This window comes from Trachypithecus francoisi, unplaced genomic scaffold, assembly GCF_009764315.1.
Source record: "Trachypithecus francoisi isolate TF-2019V2 unplaced genomic scaffold, Tfra_2.0 Lachesis_group6, whole genome shotgun sequence".
NCBI classification, from domain to species: Eukaryota; Metazoa; Chordata; class Mammalia; order Primates; family Cercopithecidae; genus Trachypithecus; species Trachypithecus francoisi.
The window spans coordinates 23,475,849-23,500,374 of NW_022681471.1; the positions used below are offsets into that span (position 1 = coordinate 23,475,849).

Below are 24,526 nucleotides of genomic sequence, written 5' to 3' on the forward strand. Positions count from 1 at the left end.
ATCGCTTGAACCCAGGAGGCGGAGGTTACAGTGAGCTGAGGTTGGGCCACTGCACTCCAGCCTGGGCCACAGAGTGAGACTCCATCTCCAAAAAAGAAAAAGAAAAAGATGTCAGGTATTTAACCTTTAAAAGTCCACACACAAAGTGGAAGTAGAAACATTTCTGTATCATGTAGTTTTTATAGTTTTATCTAGATTCACCTATTAAAATAAGCTATTTTAAAAGGCTTTTTAATTTCCCTTTTTTTTTTTTTAGATGGAATCTTGCTCTGTTGCCCAGGCTAGAGTGCAGTGGCATGATCTTGGCTCATTGAAACCTCTGCCTCCCAGATTCAAGTGGTTCTTCTGCCTCAGCCTCCCAAGTAGCTGGGATAACAGGCGCCTGCCACCATGCCTGGCAAATTTTTGTATTTCTAATGGAGACGGTGTTGCACCATGGTGGCAAGGCTGGTGTCGAACTTCTGACCTCAAATGATCCACCAGCCTTGGCCTTCCAAAGTGCTGAGATTACAGGCATGAGCCACTGAGCCCAGCCAAGGCTTTTAAAATTTCTAACAAATGGGCCAGGCGCGGTGGCTCACGCCTGTAATCCCAGCACTTTGAGAGGCCAAGGTGGGCAGATCAGCTGAGGTCAGGAGTTCGAGACCAGCCTGGCCAACATGGCGAAACCCCGTGTCTACTAAAAATACAAAAATTAGCTGGGCGTGGTGGCATACACCTGTAATCCCAGCTACTTGAGAGACTGAGGCAGGAGAATCGCTTGAACCCAGGATGCATAGGTTGCAGCAAGTCGAATTTGCGCCACTGCACTCCAGCCTGGGCAACAAGAGTGAAACTCCATCTCTAAATAAATAAATAAATAATTTCTTTAAAATGGTGGAAAATAGGCATAGTCTTAATTATACAGTACACATAGTCTTTATTAGCATTATATTCATGCAGATATTACTCCTTTAAACTGGTTTCTTATATTATGAAGGTATTTCTAAATATAATCCATGGTGACTTATGTTCAGTGGTATCCATTTGATGTAGCCTGTGGACCTGGGTGTAGTAGATGCTATTGGTGCCCTGCCCGGCTCTCTTCACCAGCTAGCACCCCATCCCACATCTATTTCAAGTGCAGCTTACCCCTGCGACCTCTGATTATCTGCCCTTACAGCCAATGAATGATTCTAGGATACAAAATCCCTGGCCCCTGCTTCAAGCAGGACTACTGCAAATGTTTCCCGCTGTGGACGCCAAGGCTAAACTGTATCTAAGACCATGTCCTTGCTCAGTTCTCTCCCGTTTCCTATCCCACTTCACGTCCTCCCTCATAAGTTTTAAGTGCACCCTTTCCAAAAATCAGATAACAGAAATATCATGCCAACCAAGGAAGGAATTGTGCTTTTAGTTTAGAAGTTTAAATTTAGGTTGGAGGTCTACTGGTAATGAATTTTTGAGAGAATGTGTTCGTCCCAGTGGCATTGATACAGACTATGAAACTGAGCTCTAGAAATTGAGAAAGAACAGCTTGGGTAACGTGGTGAAACCCCGTCTCTACAAAAATTAGAAAAATTAGCTGGGCGTAAGTGGTGCACACCTGTAGTCCCAGCTACTCGGGGGACTGAGGTGGGAGGATTGCTTGAGCCCGGGAGGTAGAGACTGCAGTGAACCGTGGCTTGAGCCCGGGAGGTAGAGACTGCAGTGAACCGTGATTGTACAGCTGCCCTCCAGCCTGGACGACAGAATGAGACCCTCTCAAAACAACAACAACAACAACAACAACAAAGAAGCGGAGCAAGAAAGGGGCTTTGTCTATGTCTGTCAGAAAATAGAACATAAAAACCAATTCCCAGGCAACCACAACTAGATTTCGGTTACTGATTTACTCAGCCCTACTTCGTCTTCCAATTTTAGTAGCAGTCTACCTTCATGAAGCCATCTGCCTCTAGGCTAAAATAGTTCTGGAAATCCTGAGTCTTAGGTGCACTGGAACGGTCTGTCAGTTTTATGCACCTGGTAGCAGTATCAGCTTACACTGAGAAGCCTGTTTCTAGTATAGTCCTTCCTCCTGAGGCTCTGAGACTATTCTTTTTCATTCTTTCCAGAAGACCGACTCTCTGGCCCAGGGCTGCTGCGCAGGATTTTCCACAATGATGAAAATGCTCTATGTCTGTGCTGTCCGATGCAGTAGCCACTAGCTACAAGTGTCTATTGAACATTTAAAATGTGGCCAGTAGGACTGAGGAACCAAATTTAACATTTTAATTTTAATTAATTTAAACTTAGATTTAAATAAGCATGTGTGTGGCTAGTGGCTGCTATATTGGGCAGCACAGCTCTAATTTTCTAGCAAGGACATTTAGGCCATTGTGAAGAGAAAGCAGAGACCGCCTACTGAAAGGCCAGATTGTTCTGGCTCCTTGCTTATAGTAACCAAAAGTATCCAAATGGAGGCAATGAAGGGGTCTACCTGTAACTATTTAGTCTATGATAACAATGGGGGCAAGAACAAGGGAACAGAGAAGGCCTAGTGAAATCTTCAGGGTGTTAGAATCTGTCCTGTACAGAGTGCACTATAATCAGTAGCAAACAATGGAAGTATTTTAAACTTAGCAGTCAAATCTTTACAAGTTGATTTGTTAAGTTACTTTGTTAGTCCTTACATGTGAACGTGAGTTTGTCCTACCCTGCTTGAAAAGATAAAATTTCGCCAGGCGCGGTGGCTCACGCCTGTAATCCCAGCACTTTGGGAGGCCGAGGCGGGCGGATCACGAGGTCAGGAGATCGAGACCATCCTGGCTAACACGGTGAAACCCCGTCTCTACTAAAAATACAAAAAATTAGCCGGGCGTGGTGGTGCACGCCTGTAGTCCCAGCTACTCGGAGGCTGAGGCAGGAGAATGGCATGAACCCGGGAGGCGGAGCTGGCAGTGAGCCGAGATCGTGCCACTGCACTCCAGCCTGGGCGACAAAGCGAGACTCCGTCTCAAAAAAAAAAGAAAAGATATAATTTCATTATACTATTTTACCTACACAAAATTAACCTAAAGAAAGTTGAACTTTTTTTTTATTTGACAGCTTTCCCTATATTGTGAGCCTGAAATATAAAAGTTTACTATAGAGTTCATAAAGAAAATGAAGCGACCAGGTGAAGTGGCTCACACCTGTAATCCTAACACTTTGGGAGGCTGAGGCAGGAGGATTGCTTGAGTCCAGGATCTCGAGACCAGCCTGGGCAACAAAGCAAGACCCCATCTCTACAAAAAAAAAAAATCTTTTTAAAAGTACCTGGGTGTGGTGGGGCATGCCTGTAGTCCTAGCTACTCAGGAGGCTGAGGTGGGAGGATCACTTGAGCCCAGGAGGTGGAGGCTGCAGTGAGCCATGATCACCCCACTGCATCCCAGCCTGGGTGACAGAGCGAGACCCTCTCTCTCTATATTATATACACACACACACACACACACACACATATATATATATATAAGATATAGATATAGATATACACACACATACCTATCATACCTATTTATTTATTTTGAGATGGAGTCTTGCTCTATCACTCAGGCTGGAGTGCAGTGGCACAATCTCAATTCACTGCAACCTCCACCTGGGTTCAAACAATTATTCTGCCTTAGTCCGCCAAGTAGCTGGGATTACAGGCAGCACCACCACACCCAGCTAATTTTTGTATTTTTAGTAGAGATGGGATTTCACCATGTTGGCCAGGCTGGTCTCGATCTCCTGCCCTCAAGTGATCTGCCCACCTCGGCCTCCCAAAGTGCTGGGATTACAGGCGTGAGCCACCAGCCTGGCCTGTAATTATTATTTGTAATACACGTCCTACCCACATTTTTGCTTGTGATGCCATTGTGGGTCACAGGATGAGGAAGCAAGCAGCCATCTAGGAGAATGCAAAAGATGGTTTGGGTGTAAGATACCGTAATAGGAAAAAAAAAAAAAAAAAAAAAACCTGTTCTCCTACTCTTACTCAGCACAGAACACATCTGTGACAAGATGTGTTGGGGTTTTCCTCACACACCAAGCTCTTCTCCAGCAAACACCAGCTAGATGCCCTATAATTCAGTTCAGTTCCATTCTGACACCACCTGGAGATAGCATCAGATGCCACAAGGTAAGGGCTCAGTCCCACAAGACTGCCCCCATCCCACTTCAGATGCCAGTTGCAAGTCCCAGGTTGTGACCTTTACTTCTGACCAACCAGCTGTAAACTGGGGAGTTCCCATTCAATTAATTTGCTAGGACAGCTTACAGAACTCAGGGAAGCATTACTTAACATTTACCAGGATATTTCAAAGGGTACAAATGAACAGCCACATGGAAGAGATGCACAGGGCAAGGTGTCAGGGAAGGGCATGGAAGCTCCATGCCCTCAACTGGTGCTACCCTCCGGTACCTCCACATGTTCAGCAACCCAGATGCTTATCAAATCTTTCAGTTTTTGTAGAGCTTGATCTCTAGCCCACCCCTCTGCACCTGTCAGGGATGGGGCTGAAAATTCCAACCCTCTAATCACTTGGTCTTTCAGGTGACCAGCCTTATCTTGAGATTATCTAGGAGCTCTATGCAAAGTCATCTTTTAGCCTAAACTCAGGTATGATCAAAAAGGGCTCATGAGGCCAGGCGCAGTGGCTCAAGCCTATAACCTCAGCACTTTGGGAGGCTGAGGCTGGCAGATCACCTGAGGTCAGGAGTTTGAGACCAGCCTGGACAACATGATGAAACCTTGTCTCCACTAGAAATACAAAAATTAGCCCAGCATACTGGCGCACACCTGTAGTCCTATACTTGGGAGGCTGAGGCAGGAGAATTCCATGAGCCCAGGAAGCGGAAGTTGCAGTGAGCCAAGATCGCACCACTGCAACAGAGTGAGACTGGGTGACAGAGTGAGACTGTCTAAAAAACGGGGTGGGGGGGGCGGGGCTCATGAATAAGAAAAGTCATTCCTATCAGTAGGAAATCCTAAAGGTTTGGGGTACTCTGTCAGGAACTAGGGACAAAGACCAAATATGTTTCTCATACTACAGATACCTTGTCAGTTTTATTCTGAATTTGGGGCCTGATCCTGAAAAAGAACAACATTCTAAAGAGATGTCTGATCAGAATACAGATACCTGAGAACTCCAAGTAGCCATAGCCTTATCTATATAATAACCAAAGTGACGATGCTTTCTGAAAACCACAAGAGAAGGTAACATAACCTTAAGGATTTTAGCTCCTCTAGAAGTTAGGAGCCCTTTACTATTGTTTGTTTGCTGATTCTTCTATAGTTGTCTATAGCAGAAGCACTCAAATGCAGCATGTAAACATGAAAACTAGCAGAATTTTTTTTTTTTTTTTTTTTTTTTTTTTTTTTTTTTTTTTTTTTACTTTTTAAGGTTTTAGATTTTCTTTTTCCCTAGACTTCTCGGCAGAATGCAGACCTTTTAAAGAGTACACATTTAAGTTATGGGAGGTAAAACCTCTCAGCTTTCTATGTGGAAAGTGAATTCTGTTGGGGGTGGGTGGTGTGCCCCTGTAGTCCAAGCTACTTAGAAGGCTGAGGTGGGAGGATGGCTTGAGCCAAGGAGTTTGAGACCAGCATGGGCAACACAGCAAGGCCCTGCCTCCAAAGGAAAAAAGAAAAAAAAGACAGTAATTTTTTTTTTTTTTAGGATTGACTAATTGACAGAGTCACTCTGTCACCCAGGCTGGAGTGCAGTGGTGTAGTCATAGCTCACTGCAGCCTCGACATCCTGGACTCAAGCGATTTTCGTGACTCAGCCTACCAAGTAACTAGGACTATAGGCGTGCACCACCATGCTTCACTAATTTAAAAAAAAACAATTGTTTTGTAGTGACAGGGTCTCTCTATGTTGCCCAGGCTGGTCTGAACTCCTGGCCTCAAGCGATCTTCTGGCCTCAGCCTCCCAAAGTACTAGGATTACAAGCATGAGCCACTGCACCTGACCAGGAATTTTTTAAACTGATACATAATAGAGGTACATATTTTCGGGGTACATGTCATAATTTTTTTTGTTGTTTTTGAGATAGAGTCTCACTCTGTTGCCTAGGCTGGAGTACAGTGGCAGGATCATAGCTCACTGCAGCCTCAACCTCCTGAGTTCAAGTGATCCTTCTGCCTGAGCCACCCAAGCAGCTGGGACCACAGGTGCCACCACCACGCCCGGCTAATTCATTATTTTCTGCAGAGATGATGTCTTGCTATGTTTCCCAGGCTGCTCTCAAACTCCTGGGCTCAAGCAGTCCTCCCATCTCAGCCTTCGAAAGTGCTGGGATTACAGGTGTGAGCCACTGTGCCTGGCCTTCATGTGATAATTTAATACATTCATATAATTTGTTTTCTTTGGAGGGTTTTTTTTTTTTTTTTTTGGTGGAGTTTTCGCTCTTGTCACCCAGGCTGGAGTGCAATGGGGCAATCTCGGCTCACTGCAACCTCTGCCTCCCAGGTTCAAGCGATTCTCATGCCTCAGCCTCCCGAGTAGCTGGGATACAGGTACCCACCACCACGCCCAGCTAATTTTTTGTATTTTGAGACGGGGTTTCACCGTGTTGGCCAAGCTGGTCTGGAACTCCTGACCTCAGGTGATCCACCCACCTCAGCCTCCCAAAGTGCTGGGATTTCAGGCGTGAGCCACCGTGCCTGGCCCATTCATATAATTTGTAAAGATCAAATCAGTGTAATTGGTATATCCACCACCTTAGAAAGTAAATTCTTTATTGTCTTACATTGAGAAAAAACTGTATATTCAATGCAGTCTCAGTATTTTTATTGATGAGCTACTAGTTTTCTTTATTGTACATATGTTTCTCTTTTTCTAAAAGAATTTATTTAATATACCTCAATATATACACATTTAAATATACGAATTTCAACATACACATACTAAATAATGATAGAGGCATTAATTAAGCTTTTAACCTTAGTTTTAAAAATACAGTTACTCTTAAAAAGCTTATTATAAGACACTGTTAATTTTTACATCATAATTTAAATGTTATAACTACTGCCCAGAGCTTGGTTTCTAATAATACCATTCTCCAATATAAGAAACCAGAGCTCCTGGTGCAGCATCTACTCTGGCCCCTGGTCCCCTTGCTCCCTGCCCACCCAGGCCGCTTCCTCTGGTGCTCACCTGGGGCCTCCATCCCAGAAGCGCAGGGCTTATTTTTCTGATTAAAGAAAATAAAAAGTGCGTGCCACCATTTTTTATAATAGCATCAGTGTTTATAATTTAAACAGAAAAAAAAAAAAAACAAAAACAAAAACAAAAAACCCAGAGCTCTTTGTAAAAATGACTGATTCCAAGGCTAGGGCAGGAAAAGTAAAAGATGAGCCTGGAATATCTTGTGGTGCCAGAAATTAAGTGCTCAAAGAGTGATGAGGACATATTGAAAGGATACAGGAGCCAACATGAAGGGACTCCCAGTAGCCAAATATTGGACAACGTGGGCAACAATGTATTAAGTACTACTAATGGATCATTCCCTATAGGATAAAATCAGAATCGCTGAGTTCATGATGATGTAAATAATTTCGTAAAAACATAAATGAGGCCTGTAATCCCAGCACTTTGGGAGGCCGAGGCGGGCAGATCACGAGGTCAGGAGTTCGAGACCAGCCTGGCCAACATGGTGACACCCCATCTCTACTAAAATTATAAAAATTAGCCGGACATGGTGGTGCATGCCTGTAATCCCAGCTACTCGGGAGGCTGAGGCAGGAGAATAGCTTGAACCCAAGAGACCGAGGTTGCAGTGAGCCGAGATTGCACCACTGCACTTGAGTCTGGACAACAAGAACGAGACTCCATCTCAAAAATGAATAAATAAATAAATACATGGGGAGAAGAGAATTCGCTTCATTGCAGTAACATCCCATCTAATAAATGAAGAAAGAATGATGATAATGGAAAAATCAACATTCAACAAACACTTCGGTAATAGTTATTTCAGGCAAGAATCATCAATGGAAATGATAAGCATGTGAGTTGATCGATTTGTTAGACTGGTTTAATCATTCCATAATGTAAACATGTATCAAAACATCACATTGCACCCCATAAATATATATACAATGATTTGTCAAAATAAAATTGAAAAAAATGAATTTTCATGGAAAATAACAGTGAACATAGATATAAAGATTAGGGAGTAACTTCTGGCTTCAAATATTAAAAATACGAGTGCAAAAGACTTATGGGAAAATAAAAAATAAAAGTAAAAATAAAATATTTAAAATACTTTCTAGTAAACTACCTGGTACACAGTAGAGTTCTAAATGTAGAAAGGATTCTACATGTAATTGGGATTACAGGTGTAAAGGATTCTAAATGTAATGATTAAAGGTGCATTCCAAATAATACAAAACAACAAAAACAAAAATGGCCCATTCCATTGTTTCTCAATTTTCCTCTCAAATGCATGACCTCAGCTTCAGAATTCAACTTTGTTATAATTCACTTCTTCTTTTTTTTTTTTTTTTTTTGAAACAGAGTCTCACTCTGTCGCCCAGGCTGGAGTGCAGTCGTGCAGTGGTGCAATCTCAGCTCACTGCAACCTCTGCCTCCCGGGTTCAAACAATTCTCCTGCCTCAGCCTCCCAAGTAGCTGGGATTACAGACATGTGCCACCATGCCTGGCTAATTTTTTGTATTTTTAGTAGAGACGGAGGCTTACCATGTTGGCCAGGCTGGTCTCAAACTCCTGACCTCAGATGATCTGCCTGCCTTGGCCTCCCAAAGTGCTAGGATTACAGGAACGAGCCACTGTGCCCGGCCTATAATTCACTTCTTAAATTGAAAAGTATACACACAAAAAGACTCATCAATGGATGCGAAAATTAGTGGGTCAAAGTTTGATGAGGAACAGAATATTTATACAGTTTCAAACTGTCATTCCTCATATTAATTACAAAGGGAAAAATAGTATGTTTATAGTGAAGAGATCTGGCAGAGGCTGTCTTGAGAAAGTAATCCAGATTAACATCATCATTAATGGAATAAATTGACATCTTGGCCTCCTAATATGAAGCACTGTGAAGGACAGGCACACCATTACTACTGTTGTATTTCTGGCCCAAAATGAAACACATGAAATTTTGTTTTGTTTGTTTGTTTGTTTTGTTTTCTTTTTTAGACAGAGTCTCTCTCTGTCACCCAGGTTGGAGTGCAGTGGCACGATCTTGGCTCACTGCAACCTCCATCTCCTGGGTTCAAGCAATTCTCCTGCCTCAGCCTCCTGAGTAGCTGGGATTACAGACATGTGCCACCATGCCTGGCTAATTTTTTGTATTTTTAGTAGAGATGGGGCTTTACCATGTTGGCCAGGCTGGTCTCGAACTCCTGACCTCAGTTTATCTTCCTGCCTCGGCCTCCCAAAGTGCTGGGATTACGGGCATGAGCCACCGCACCTGGCCCATTTACACTGGATGTCAACAACACTGAAGAAGGATAAACTGAAAAGTCTGAGAGCGAGCGAGCGTGAGAACTCATGAGCAAGAAGAAATAGGGAAGTTCAGAAGGAGGATCAGGAAGGTGGCATTCCAGAAGCCAAAGAAACAGATTCAAGATCAAAGTGGTAAATTGTATCAAATGCAATAGAAAGGACAGTTATATAAGGCCAAAAAAATGTCCACAGGATTTGGCAAGAAAGCAGTCACGCAGTCAATGGTGTCTTTTGCCAACAGTTTTTGTACAATGGTGGGTGCAGAAGACAGATCCCAGATAGTTTAAGGAGAAAATGGAAAATGAGGAATTGGATAGAGCAAGTATGGACAACTCAAAAAGCTAGCTGTAACCAGAGGAAGATGCATCATCAAGGGAGGGCTTTAAACATGTTCATTTATTCAATTATTTGTTTACTTATTTATTTTTAGGATAGGAAAAACTTGAGTCTGTTTACAAGCCTAAGGGGAAAAACTAGAAGGAAGGATAAACAAAAGCTATGGGAGAATAAAAGCAGCATTTGATAGAGGCAAGTACCAAAGGTGATGGAATGCAGGGCACAGATGGATCTGCTGGCCAGAGAAGGGACTCCTCACCCCTGGGCCTGGAGGAAAGCGGGGAAGAAGCAGTGTAGATGTGGATGGAAAGAAATGGATGTGGTTCATAATTGAATCCTTCAATCTCTTCATAAACTAATGGGTCAAGTCTTATTTTTCTACAGTGAGGATGGTGGAGGTTGAATGGGGATGCATGTTTACATTACTTTTTTAAAAGTCCTCATACCTGTAATCCCAGCACTTTGGGAGACTGAGGCAGGAGGATCACTTGAGCCCAGGGGTTCAAGACCAGCTTGGGTAACACAGTGAGAACCCTGTCTCTATAATTTTTTTTTTTTTTTTTTTTGAGATGGAGTTTCCCTCTTGTTGCCCAGGCTGGCGTGCAATGGTGCAATCTTGGCTCACCGCAACCTCTGCCTCCCGGGTTCAAGCGATTCTCCTGCCTCAGCCTCCCGAGTAGCTGGGATTACAGGCATGTGCCATCACGCCTGGCTAATTTTGTATTTTTAGTAGAGACAGGGTTTCTCCACGCTCGGCCTCCCAAAGTGCTGGGATTACAGGCATGAGCCACTGCGCCTGGCCCTCTATAAAATTTTTTAACAACTTAACCAGGCATGGTGGCACACTCCTATAGTTTCAGCCACTCAGGAGGCTGAGGTGGGAGGCACCTGAGCCCAGGAGGTTGAGGCTGCAGTGAGCTATGATTGTTCCACTGTACTCCAGCCTGGGCGACCGAGCAAGACCATGTCTTGAAAGAAAGAGAGAGGGGAGGTGGGGGGAGGGAGGGGGGAGGGGGAGAGAGGGAGAAAGGGGAAAAAGGGAGGGAGAGAGGGAGGAAAGGAAAGAGGGAGGGAGGAAGGAAGGAAGGGAGGGAGGGAGGGAGGGAAGGACATGGTTTGGTCCAGGCATGGTGATTCACACCTGGTAATCCCAACACGTTTGGAGGCCAAGGTGGAAGGATCCCTTGAGGCCAGGAGTACAAGACCAGCCTGGGCAACATAGCAAGACCCTGTCTCCAAAAAAAAAAAAAAAAAATTAGCCGGGCTAATTGGGATCACTTGAGCCCAGGATGTCGAGGCTGCAGTGAAGTGAGCTATCATGCCCACTGCACTCCAGCCTGGGTAACAGAGCAAGACCCTGTCTCAAAACATTTGGCCTTTTTTAACCTTTTTTTTTTTTTCCTTCAGGGAGGTATGGCCTTAGACTGTTCAGAACATTACTGGTGGGAATAACAAAGGGAGGTGACCAAGGATTTATACAGGACCGTGGAGGAGCGTTTAGAGCCAAGTTGAGATCTGAGCCCATGAATCTGTACCAGTCTCCATGGTTGTGGGGTTTTCTCCAGCAGTACTCAGCAGCCTAGTATATGGATAGAGAAAACGGGGTGTGTTTTGAGCCAGGGTATGGCTTAGCCATCTTGGCAGAGCTGAATCATAGGGTTACAAACGGCTTCCAGGAGTCGGGGAGAGTGATTCAGGTGGGATTCAAACAGAACTGGTAAGTAAAGGAAGCCAGGAACAGGGTGGGAGACCATAGAATGGAGATCTCCTTGAATCTGAAACACAATTAGAGTGGCTAGAGGGAACCAGAGAGGAAGCAAATTGCAGTCAGAGATTAGGACACTACAGTTAAAGGGCTGCCGTGAGCAGCACTGGAAAGCATCCCTGTACCTTATACAACTGTAGGAGGCTATACAGTCTAGTTTCCCTGAGACAGTCCCAGTTTACATGTTATTCTAACATTTTGTCTAATTTAGCATTTGTCCCAAACTTCATTTTCTAACAAAGTTTAAGTATAATAGTTGCATTTAAATAAGCCAGGATGAGTCTATTGGGCCACCATATTTTTATTTTTAGAGACAGCGTCTTGCTCTGTCGCCCAAGCTAGAGTGCAGTGGTGCAATCACTGTAACCTAGAATTCCTGGGCTCAAGCAATCCTCCCACCTCAACCTCCCAAGCAGCTAAGACTACAGGCACGCACCACCATGCGTGGCTATTTTTTAATGTTTTGTAGAGACAAGGTCTTGCCATGTTGCCCACTCTGGTCTGGAATTCCTGGCCTCAAGCGATCCTCTCACCTCGGCCTCCCAAAGTGTTGGGATTACAGGAGTGAGCCACCTTGCCTAGCCTAGGACCACAACTTTTTAATTCCAACTTCTGCCTTGGTCTCATCTACTAGCTTGTGAGATGCATATACAGAGAACCAAGTTCTCACTTTAACACAGGGTTAAACCTAAAAGACAACCAGTGATAACCCTTCTCCCTTTTTCTAATCTTTTCCAAATACAATATAACTAACTCGCTCAAGGACAGCATGTAGGGTGTCCACTGATAACAAAGCAAGTGCAATCAGGCAGTAGGGGTTAGGGACAACGAACTCATTTTATTCCCAGGTGGGAGTAAGAGGAGTATTCACCATTGTGTGCCTTGCTGAATAAGTGGTGTACCAGCCAGCTGTCCCCATGCCAAAGCCTGCAAGATACAGGAAGCTGCCAGGCCACCAGTTAGTAGGTCAGTAGATGCAGGAAATTATACATTTACATGTCTGTAAAATATATTCAGGAAATAAAGGCAGAGGAGTCCTGCCTTAGAACATATATTGAGTAGTCTGAATACTTTTGGTATAATGGTTATTCATTATACAGTGTGTATCTACAACTCATGTTTTTTATTATTATTATTATTTTTCTAAGATGGGATTTCACTCTCCACCCAGGCTGGAATGCAATGGTATCATCTCAACTCACTGCAACCTCTGCCTCCTGAGTTTAAGTTATTCTCCTTCTCAGCCTCCCGAGTAGCTGGGATTACAGGTGCCCACCACCACGCCCAGCTAATTTTCATATTTTTAGTAGAGACGGGGTTTCACCATGTTGGCCAGGCTGATCTCAAACTCCTGACCTCAGGTGATCCGCCCACCTTGGCCTCCCAAAGTGCTGGGATTATAGGCGTGAGCCACCACGCCCAGCCCAACTCATGTTTATAATAATGTTTTTGGTTTTTTTTTTCTAGAAACAGAGTCTCACGTTGTTGCCCAGGCTGGTCTCAAACTCCTGGCCTCAAGGGATCCTACTGCCTTGGCCTCCCAACGCTGGGATTACAGGTGTGAGCCACTGTGCCTGGCCTATTTTATTGTTTGGTAATGCTTTTGTAAATTTTGCAATCAATTTCTCCAGCATATACGTTCGAAAACTAAAGTGCGTAATTAATGAAAAAGTAAATACTGAATCTATTTCTCAAGAAAGTTGATGATAAATGTATAACATGCATAAATCATTTGTCCGCATTTATCAACCACTCACAGGGCACAATGATGTCACTGACCACATGAAAATCGGAAGACATAAATCTGCAGAGAAAGCATCAGCATCTACCTCAAAGGTTTGTAGTTCGTTGTTTTTTGTTGTTATTGTTTGTTTGTTTTGTTTTTTTGAGACAGAGTCTCCTACTGTCGCCAGGCTGGAGTGCAGTGGCACGATCCCAGCTCACTGCAACCTCTGCCTCCCAGATTCAAGCGATTCTCCTGCCCCAGCCTCCCAAGTACCTGGGATTACAGGTGCCTGCCACCATGCCCAGCTAATTTTTTGTATTTTTAGTAGAGATGGGGTTTCACCATGTTGGCCAGGCTGGTCTCCAACTCCTGACCTCGTGATTCACCTGCCTTGGCCTCCCAAAGTGCTGGGATTACAGGCGTGAGCCACCATGCCAGGCCAGTTTGTAGTTATTTTAAGACTGTGGCCAAAGATGATTTGACGAGGTACAGCCGCAGAGAGGTATTTACATACTGCTCTGTGAAGAACTTTTGTTTAGATCAAATGACTTATTTAGATCAAAATTCATTGGCTCATTTTCCATTTTATGTTGCCTTGTACATGACAAAAAGTGAAGCACTACTTGTAATGAGTAGCTCTATTAGCAGAACTTCACTATCTTTAGATGGTTCCAATAGAAAATCAGTTGTATTAGTCGGGGTTCTCCACAAAAACAGAAGCAACAGGATGTACCTAGATCTATCTTGATCTATCTATATATCTATATGTGGGGTTGGGAGAGATTCATTTATTTTAAGGAATTGGCTCACGCAATTGTGGAGGCTTGCTGAGTCCAAAATCTGATGGTGTGGGCCTGCAGTCTGAAAACTCAGGGAGGAGTTGCAGTTCCAATCCAAAGGCAATGTGCTGGAGAATGCCTTCTTGATCAGGGGAGCATTCTTGATCAGGGGAGGTCAGTGTTTGTTCTATTAAAACCTTTAGCTGATGAGGCGCACTCACGTTATGGAGGGTGACATGCTTTACTCAAAATCCACCGATTTAAATATTAATCTCATACAAAAAACACCTTCACAGAAACATCCAGAAGAATGTTTGACCAAATATATGGGCCAAGTTGACACATAAAATTAACCATCACGGCCAGGCGTGGTGGCTCACGCCTATAATCCCAGCACTTTGGGAGGCCGAGGCAGGCAGATCACGAGGTCAGGAGTTCAAGACCAGCCTGGCCAACACGGTGAAACCCCATCTCTACTGAAAATACAAAAATTGCCCGATGTGGTGGCACGCACCTGTAATTCCAGCTACTCAGGAGGCTGAGGCAGGAGAATTGCTTGGACTCGGGAGGTGGAGGTGGCTGTGAACCAAGATCGTGCCATTGCACTCCAGCCTGGGTGACAGGGTGAGACTTTGTCTCAAAAAAAAAAAAAAGAAAGAAAAAAGAAAAAACCATCATGTTGGTTAATTCCAATTATGGTTCAATTTTACACCCCATTTATGGAATAAAAGTAAAGTTTATGGAGGCCAGGCACGGTGGCTCATGTCTGTAATCCCAGCATTTTGGGAGGCCGAGGCAGGCAGATCACCTGAGGTCAGGAGATCAAGACCATTCTGGCTAACCCGATGAAACCCCGTGTCTACTAAATACAAAAGAAATCAGCCAGGCGTGGTGGCAGGCACCTGTAGTCCCAGCTACTCAGGAGGCTGAGGCAGGAGAATGGCGTGAACCCAGGAGGCAGAGCTTGCAGTGAGCCGAGATCACACCACTGCACTCCAACCTGGGCGATGGAGTGAGACTCCGTATCAAAAAAAAAAAAGAAAAAAGAAAAAGAAAAGTAAAGCTTATGGAAAGCTATTCTGATGAAAGTGAAACATCTGACATTATTGAGAAAACCATTATTAACTCATTAAAAAATTAAACATTTAGTATAAATATTTCTGTGATGATTTTCTTCATAGAAATACAAATTTTGGAGGAGAACAGCACCATGGTTAAAAACAGACATCTTAATAAATAAATTTCTAGAGAAGAAATATAGTTAGACTTGGTTGTGGCACACAAATAATTCATAATTGTGTTCAAACAAGTCGATTACAAAATTGTTTCTGGCCAGGTGCAGTGGTTCATGCCTGTAATTCCAGCACTTTGGGAGGCCAAGGCAGGCAGATCACCTGAGGTCAGGAGTTCGAGACTAGCCTGACCAATATGGTGAAACCCTGTCTCTACTAAAGATACAAAAATTAGCCGGGCGTGGTGGCATGCAACTGTAGTCCCAGCTACTTGGGACGCTGAGAAAGGAGAATTGCTTGAACCCGGAAGGCAGAGGTTGCAGTGAGCTGAGATCACACCACTGGACTCCAGCCTGTGTGACAGAGCTAGACTCCGTCTCAGAAAAAAAAAAAAAAAAAAAATTGTTTCTGGAAAGGCATCGGGAAGAGGAATCTTAGGTTACACTCATGCTTTCCTTATTTCTTCCTGCATGCAGATATTCCAGTAAAGAACAGTGACATACCTAGCATATAGGATGTCCAGAGTAGATAATTTTTTAACAGTTTTCACCTCTATGACAAAATTGTTTTCAGTAATAATCATATAATAATTAGGAATAATTATTTTCTTGCTTTTGTCTGTAGTGGGAAAACAATATTTTAAAAGAATACATTTCCACTTTAAATATAGTGTCCAAATTCAGTAAACCATTTCATATGTGAACCAGATTTTCACTTACCAAGAAAAAGTCTTACATCTTGCAGATTGCAGTGTTTGCTGTTTTCCATTTTAAATACAAAAAAAAGTCCAAATTGTCACATGGAACGACAAGATTGAAAGAACAGTACTGTTTCTTTGTCTGTACAATCATCTGGCTATCATTATTTGTTTCAAATCCACTGTTAAAATACAGGAGTATCTGGTACTGCAGGGTTTGGAGAAAGGAACTGCAAGCCAGAGGCAAGCTGGAAGGATTCTGAATTGTTGGGTACCTAATTTAGAAACAAATTTGAGTAGCTGAGTCCACGTGTGTCAGGGGCCGAATATATAACTGGAAGTTCTCTGAATTAACTTCTTGGTAGAACACAATGTTTGTTAAAAGGGTAAGGAAAATGTTCTAATATGATTTTCAAGTTCTATGCCAAATAGAAATACATTCATATATTCACCAAAAGATATGTACAAAATGTTCATAGTAGCATTATTTCTAATAGCCCGAACCTGGAAACTGCCCAAATGTCCATCAACAGGGTAATGGATAAGAAGTCTTAGAGGCAGGCTGGGCATGGTGGCTCACATCTGTAATCCCACCAATTTGGGAAGCCAAGATGGGCGGATCACCTGAGGTCAGGGGTTCGAGACCAGCCTAGCCAACATGGTGAAACCCCATATTCTACTAAAAATACAAACGTTAGCCAGGTCTGGTGGCACACGCCTGTAGTCCCAGCTACTCGGGAAGCTGAGGCAAGAGAATTGCTTGAACCTGGGAGGTGGAGGTTGCAGTGAGCTGAGAACATGCAACTGCACTCCAGCCTGGGCAGCAGAGCAAGACTCCATCTCAAAACAAACAAAAAAAAAAGTCTTTGAGGCTAGAAGAAAGTGAAGAACTGTTTAAGGCAAAATTATTGTGGAACACATAACATTGGTATCATCATGTATTGAGCCAAGCTCTATGCTAGGCACTTTTGCATATATTATTTTGTTCAATCTTCACCACACTCTGTGACAAAGATATTAACCTCATTTGACATATAAGAAACCAAGCACGCAGCGACCAAGGATCTTGCCCAAAGTCATAGTGCTATAGTAGTTAGTGGGGAACCCAGGATTTGAACTCAGTCCAAAGCCCATATGCACCTTTTCCATTACAGCCTCCTGCCTCTCCAGGATAAAGAGGGAAGGCAGGGAAAGTAGGGAAGTATGGACTTCACAAACTCATACATGCTAAAATTGTAACAGCTACTGTTTCTTGAGCACCTATTATGTGGCAAATACCATATGAGATACTTTACATAAAGATTTTTACAATTCTCGTAAAACTATTCATGGCAGTAGTTATTATTCTCTCTCTCTCTTTTTTTTTTTTTTTTTTTGAGACAGGGTATTTCTCTGTTGCCCAGGCTGGAGTGCAGTGGCACGATCTTGGCTCACTGCAGCCTCGACCTTCTGGGCTCAAGCCATCCTCCCACGTCAGCCTCCCGAGTAGCTGGGGCTACAGGCACATGGCCACCAGGCCCAGCTAATTTTTCATTTCTGTGGAGACTGAGTCTCACCATGTTACCAAGGCTTATTATTCTCATTTTTTAGATGAAGAGACTGAGGTCCAGAGAAGCTCGATGACTTGCCTAGTTTTACAAATCTCCTGCCATCACATCCCCCTCAGCGTCCTTAATAAGAGGGAGGCCACCGACTATGTGCTGGGTACTGTGGTGGATGCTGGAGCTATAGGGTTGAGTATATAAGAAATGGTGTTGCTGGAGCAACGGTTGCTTGCTTACCTGACCTATCTGAGAATTAATTAGCAGGGGAACATATTTTTGTTTTCAGATTCAATATAGGAAATTGTGTAGGCAAAAATAAAGATCAGTAGTAGTAGCAGTAGTTCCAATTTGCTGACTGTGTACTGTCCTAAGTGCATATATATATATACATACACACACGCATACCTATATTCCTCTAATACTCAAAATGATCCTGTTTATGTATTGTTAATATGCTCATTTTATTTTTAATTTTTATTTATTTTAAATTTATTTTTATTTTTATTTGTTTATTTTTGAGACGGAGTCTCATTCTGTCGCGGAGGCTGAAGTGCAGTGGCGCAATCTCGGCTCACTGCGACCTCCGCCTACCGGGTTCAAGTGATTCTCCTGCCTCAGCCTCCCGAGTAGCTGGGATTACAGGCGCCCGCCTCCTCGCCCAGCTAATTTTTGTATTTTTAGTAGAGATGGGGTTTCGCCATGTTGGCCAGGCTGGTCTCATACTCCTGACCTCAGGTGATCCACCTGCCTCGGCCTCCCAAAGTGCTGGGATTACAGGCGTGAGCCACCGTGCCCGGCCAATATACTCATTTTAGTGAGGCAAAAATAGAGGCTCAGAGTCTGATTTGTACAAAGCTACAGAGCAGTTAAGTGTCCTCTCAAATGTGTACCCTGATATGGGTGACTAGGGCTCTAGGTCTCAACTGTCACAACCAGTTAAGAGTTTGGGGAAGCACTGGGCCAAGAGTCAGGAAAATGGAAGCCACAGGTAGTGCAAGTTCTTGGGAATGGGATGTCTGGTCCAAAAAGTCACGCGGTGACTGGAACCCGAAGAACCGGCGCCCGGTTTATGGCCGCCATGAAGCAACGCGGACGGCGGTAGGTTTGGGAATCTGGGAGCCTTCTGAATAGGAGACTGAGTGGGGAGGGAAGGGGGCTTCGCTGGGGGAGCCTCCGCTTCTTCTGGGAGAAAATTCCCACGGCTACCTAGGGAGCCTACAAACGGGTAGGCGCTGGCGTAGGCGCGTGGGCGGGGCCGGCGGGGCCGGGGGCGGGGCCTGCGGGGCTGGGCTGGGCGGGGCGAGGGCGGGGCCTGCTTCTCCTCAGCTTGAAGCGGCTGCGACGAGCCCTCGGGCGAACCTCTAGGCTTTCCCGCGCGGCGCCGCCTCTTGCTGCGCCTGCACCTCCTCTGCTCCGCCACCGGCTTCCTCCTCCTGAGCAGTCAGCCCGCGCGCCGGCCGGCTCCGTTATGGCGACCCGCAGCCCTGGCGTCGTGGTGAGCAGCTCGGCCCGCCGGCCCTGGCCGGTTCGGGCCCACGCGGCAGGTGGCGGCCGGGCCCTGAGGCGTGGGGTCCGCAGTGCGGGCTCGGGCGGCCGGGCCCAGGGAACCACGGAGGCGGGGGCGGCCACAGTTTCCCGGGTTCGGCTTCACGTCACGCGAGGGCGGCAGGGAGGATGGAATGGCGGGGTTTGGGGTGGGTCCCTCCTCGGGGGAGCCCTGGGAAAAGAGGGCTGCGTGTGGGAAGAGAAGGTGGAAATGGCGTTTTGGTTGACATGTGCCGCCTGCGAGCGTGCTGCGGGGAGGGGCCGAGGGCAGATTCGGGAATGATGGCGCGGGGTGGGGGCGTGGGGGCTTTCACAGGAGAGGCCCTTCCGTGGAAGTTTGGGGTGCGATGGTGAGGTTCTCGGAGGCGCCCCTGGAGGGGCCTCGGCACGGAAAGCGACCACCTGGGAGGGCGTGTGGGGACCGGGCTTTGCCTTTAGTTTTGCACACACTGTAGTTCATCTTTATGGAGATGCGCATGGCCTCATTGAAGCCCCACTACAGCTCTGGTAGCGGTAACCATGCGTATTTGACACACGAAGGAACTAGGGAAAAGGCATTAGGTCATTTCAAGCCAAAATTCACGTGTACTGGAATCCGGATTCCAGGCTGACCAATGCCCCAGGATATAGAAAATGAGAATCTGGTCCTTACCTTCAAGAACATTCTTAACTGTAATCAGCCTCTGGTATCTTGGCTCCACCCTCACTGGTTTTTTCTTGTTTGTTGAACCGGCCAAGCTGCTGGCCACCCTCCCCAACCGTTCTGATCATGCTTGCTAAAGTAGTCAAAACCCCTGCCAGTTAAATGCTTTAACCTGCTTTATTATGATTATTTTTGTTGTTTTGGCAATGACCTGGTTACCTGTTGATTGTTTCTTCTACTAAAACTTTTTAAGGGCAGGAATCACCACTGTAACTCTAGCACATAGCACAGTACTTGGCTTGTAAGAGGTCCTCGATGATGGTTTGTTGAATGAATACATTAAATGATTACCCACTTGAGCCCTAAGAAAGAAGCGATTCTATTTCATATTAGGCGTTGTAATGACTTAAGGTAAAGAGCAGTGCTATTAACGGAGTCTGACTGGGAATCCAGCTTGTTTGGGCTATTTACTAGTTGTGTGGCTGTGGGCAACTTACTTCACCTCTCTGGGCTTAAGTCATTTGATGTATATCTGAGGTGCTGGCTACCTCCTGGAGTTATTGAGAGGATTATAAGACAGTCTATGTGAATAAACAACCCTTGCATGGTCCCTGGCTGGGAATAGTAGTAATAGCCATCATCATGTATACATACATAGTCCTAATTAGTCTTCAAAACAGTCCTGTAGCAATGGTATGATTATTACCATTTTACAGATGAGGAACCTTTGAAGCCTCAGAGAGGCTAACAGACATACTGTAGGTCATACAGTTATTAAGGGAAGGAGCTCTGACTCGAACCTAGCTCTCTCTGGAGTAATACCAGTTAAAAACTAGGCTAATAATAGGTACTCAAAAAAATGGTAGTGGCAGTTGTTTTTATTCAGTTGCTGAGGAAAAAATGTTGATTTTTCGTCTCTAAGCATCAACTTACTTAATTCTGCCAATTTCCTTTTTTTTGAGACAGGGTCTCACTCTGTCACCCAGGATGGAGTGCAGTGGCACAATCACTGCTCACTGTAGCCTCGACTTCCTGGGCTCAGGTGATTCTCCCCGGGCTCAGGGGATTCTCCCACTTCAGCCTCCCGAGAAGCTGGGACTACAGGTGCGCACCACCATCCCTGGTTAATATTTGTATTTTATTTTATTTATTTATTTATTTTTATTTTTATTTTTTTGAGATGGAGTTTCGCTCTTGTTGCCCAGGCTGGAGTGCAGTGGCTTGATCTTGGCTCACTACAACCTCTGCCTCCCGGGTTCAAGCGATTCTCCTGCCTCATCCTCCTGAGTAGCTGGGATTACAGGTGCCCGCCACCATGCCTGGCTAATTTTTTGTATTTTTAATAGAGACGAGGTTTCACCATGTTGGCCAGGCTAGTCTCGAACTCCTGATCTCAGGTGATCCACCTGCCTCGGCCTCCCAAAGTGCTGGGATTACAGGTGTGAGCCACCGCGCCCAGCCTAATATTTGTATTTTTTGTAGAGATGGTGTTTTGCCATGTTGTCCAGGCTGGTCTCAAACTCCTGATTTCAAGCTATCTGCCTGCCTCTGCTTCCCAAAGTGCTGGGATTACAGGCATGAGCCACCATGCCTGGCCTAGGTAGATGCTTTTAGCTTTGGGGTGTGATGCCTGCCCCAGTATACAGTGAATTTAAGTATTGCTAGAGCTGGCTGTTTGTTAGTTTTCTTTGAACATAAGATACTCATTGTTTTTAGTTTGCAAATCCCTCTTCCTTTTTAAAAAATTTCCTTCCCTTAATTGTTTGCATGTTAGCAATAACAAATGCTTAAATGGTGTTATGTGCTAGATACTCTTCTAAGCCCTATTATGTATATTAACTAATTTTTTAAATTATGCAAATCAGAGAGGTTAAGTAACTTGCCCAAGATTACCCAACAATACTAGGATTTGAACCTAAGTTTGTCTCACCCCAGATTCTGCTCTTACAATCTCTAAACTTTTAAGTTAGTAGTGATAATAGTAGATATTTATTGAATACTTAACTATGTTTTAGGCGTTGAAGTGAATATTTTGCAGGCATTATCTAATGTAAACACCCTAAAGTTACATAACAGGTACCCTTTAGGTAAATAAAGACTAGTATGACCTTGGAGGCACAGATAGATGAAGTAACTTGCCCAATATCACTTACATGAAATTGGCCCTCAAATGTGTCTGATACAACCCATGCTGCTTGTAACTGTCATTTTAAACTGCCAGGGTAAACTTGGACACACTTGAGCTAAGAAAAAGCTTCTAGATTTTTGCAAATTAATGTAAAATATACTGGATGTGGATATAGTATCTTCTAAATTTCAGGGATGGTAGTCCTAGAAATGTAATCCCGCCCTAGCCGAGCTTACCCTGCCATAATTTTTTACAGAATTGGTAAAACGGAGCACTTTTTTTTGTCCTTGGCCACACTGTTATCAATAGGGCGTAGACTGACATCAGTCTGTAGATGTAAACCAGAATTATTCTTTGTGACCACCAAGAAATAAAGCACTTCAGTTCAGAGGTTTCTTTCTGTGAATTTAGCACTGTGACCTGCATACTACAGGTCTACTTTGTTTTCTATCCAATGTTTATATCTGGGTATTGCAAAAGGTAGGAAAAGGACCAACCAGATCAGCAGAGAAGAGGTGCCTTGGAGTTCTCTTTTAGTTTTCTGCAATTCATTAGATAGTAACTAGTCTATGTCATTTTACTCCCCTGTAGTGAAGATATGTTGAAGATGTACTAGTATATTCTTCTACCTTTCTGTAATTTTATATTGTGTAGATTTGATAAAATTTATGTGTCAATCACCACCATTAATATCAATATTGAGCCTCAATTCTTATTTTCCTGCCCAGTGGCTGCCAAATTACTAACATTTACAATAATTCACTACTACTGAGATAATTTACTTCTGATTCAATCACATACTTCAGATTGTTAGGGAACTACTGTCTTCTGCATTGTGCTTCTGATAACTGATAAGTATAATTTTTTTATCCAGAGTGAGCATGTCTATTCTTCTGTGCACACTAATAAAAGGAAAAATTGTAATATTGAGTAAATTCATGTCCTTACACATATAGTAGTTATGAGCCCATGTCCCTAGAATGGGTAATAATTTTTCCCTCTCTTGGTTGAGTAGTCAGTAATGCTGATTTAATTCTTATAACAGCTTTATCCCTCAGAAGGGAAGGCAAGCAAGTTATATATGTAGTTTATTTGTAAGACTGATATGAAATTGGAAGATGAATCTACTATTAGCTTAAATTATTTTTACATTTAGGCTTATTGCATCAGCAACTCATAATTTTGGATTTTTGTTATCCTGAGTTAACACAAATTATCCAAGGAGATGGCAGATCATCTGCTTTGAGGGTTTTTTTTTTATGAATTTTAATGTATCTGAATATAAAAGGTAAAAATATGCCAACTAGCAATTTCTGCCCATTCCAGAAGTTTGGAAATGTTATTGATTACTAGGAATAAATAAAATGTGGTTTATCTATTGTTGTACCTCTTTTAATTCACATAGCTCATTTTTATCTTTTTTTTTTTTTTTTTTTTTTTTTGAGACGGAGTCTCACTCTGTCGCCAGGCAGAAGTACAGTGGTGTGATCTCGGCTCACTCCAGCCACCGACTCCCTGGTTCAAGTGATTCTCCTGCCTCAGCCTCCCGAGTAGCCGGGATTACAGGCATGCGCCACCACGCCCAGCTAATTTTTGTAGAGACAGGGTTTCACCGTATTGGCCAGGATGGTCTCCATCTCCTGACCTCGTCATATGCCTGCTTTGGCCTCCCAAAGTGCTGGAATTACAGATGTGAGCCACTGCGCCCAGCCCACATAGCTCGTTTTTAGACTCACTTCCATTAACTTTTGTTTGGACCCACGACATTGTCTTTTTTTTTTTTTTTTTTTTTTTTTGGAGATGGAGTTTCACTTTTGTTGCACAGACTGTAGTGCAGTGGCGCAATCTCAGCTCACTGCAATCTCTGCCTCCCGGGTTCTAGCAATTCTCCTGCCTTAGCCTCCTGAGTAGCTGGAATTAAAGGCGCCCACCACCACACCCAGCTAATTTTTGTATTTTTAAGTAAAGACAGGGTTTCGCCATGTTGGGCAGGCCAGGGTGATCTGCCCACCTCAGCCTCCCAAGTGCTGGGATTACATGTGTGAGCCACCGCATCCAGCCAACATGTCTTTTTTTTTTTTTTCTTTTTAACCACAAAGAGACGTAAGCAATCCTTGTCACAGATGATGAATTGATATTGCAAGTATTGTCTTAGCTTGGATTAATTTTTTTGCTTACTGTAATTTTAGATAATATAGCTTTGTAATTAGAAATTTTATGTGTAAACCACAAAAATGTTTACGTGAAGGCCATTATTACAGATGTGACATGCATAGTTATTAAGAATTTGTATGCTTACATGGATCAGTCTGGCAAAAAATTACGAAGTTTTAAAAATTAAAAAAAAATTTGTAATGCCAGTTTTACTGGAAAGTAAAATTATTTCAGTAATTGATTATAGCAAAAGTATTGATTTTCATTCTAGACAAAAGTTAGAATGAAAGGTAATTTCTCAATACTCTTTCATATTAATAAAAGTACCTGTAGCAATTTTTATCATTCACAAGTATATCACAAGTAAGTTAGAATTTGAGAACTGTGTTCCAGATCTCTGAGGAGATGCAGTCAGATTTCTGAACTGTCTCGGCAAATGGTAAGCAACTTAGAGCTAGTAATTAATAACCTGTCCTTTGATTTCTAGTTCAGCCAGAAATGGCCATAATTGAGAAAGGCAGATC

The 24,526-nt window shown here is 43.7% G+C and overlaps 1 protein-coding gene across 1 annotated transcript in view; it reads left to right on the forward strand.

The window, feature by feature from the left end:
* The first annotated feature begins 18,817 nt into the window (after positions 1-18,817).
* The window catches only part of HPRT1 (hypoxanthine phosphoribosyltransferase 1), a 42,340-nt gene continuing 36,631 nt past the window's right edge, over positions 18,818-24,526 (forward strand). The window contains exon 1 of the mRNA XM_033201267.1: positions 18,818-19,027. Within this exon, the coding sequence (XP_033057158.1) occupies positions 19,001-19,027 (27 nt within the window). The 5' untranslated portion in view covers positions 18,818-19,000. The remainder of the gene's footprint in view (positions 19,028-24,526) is intronic.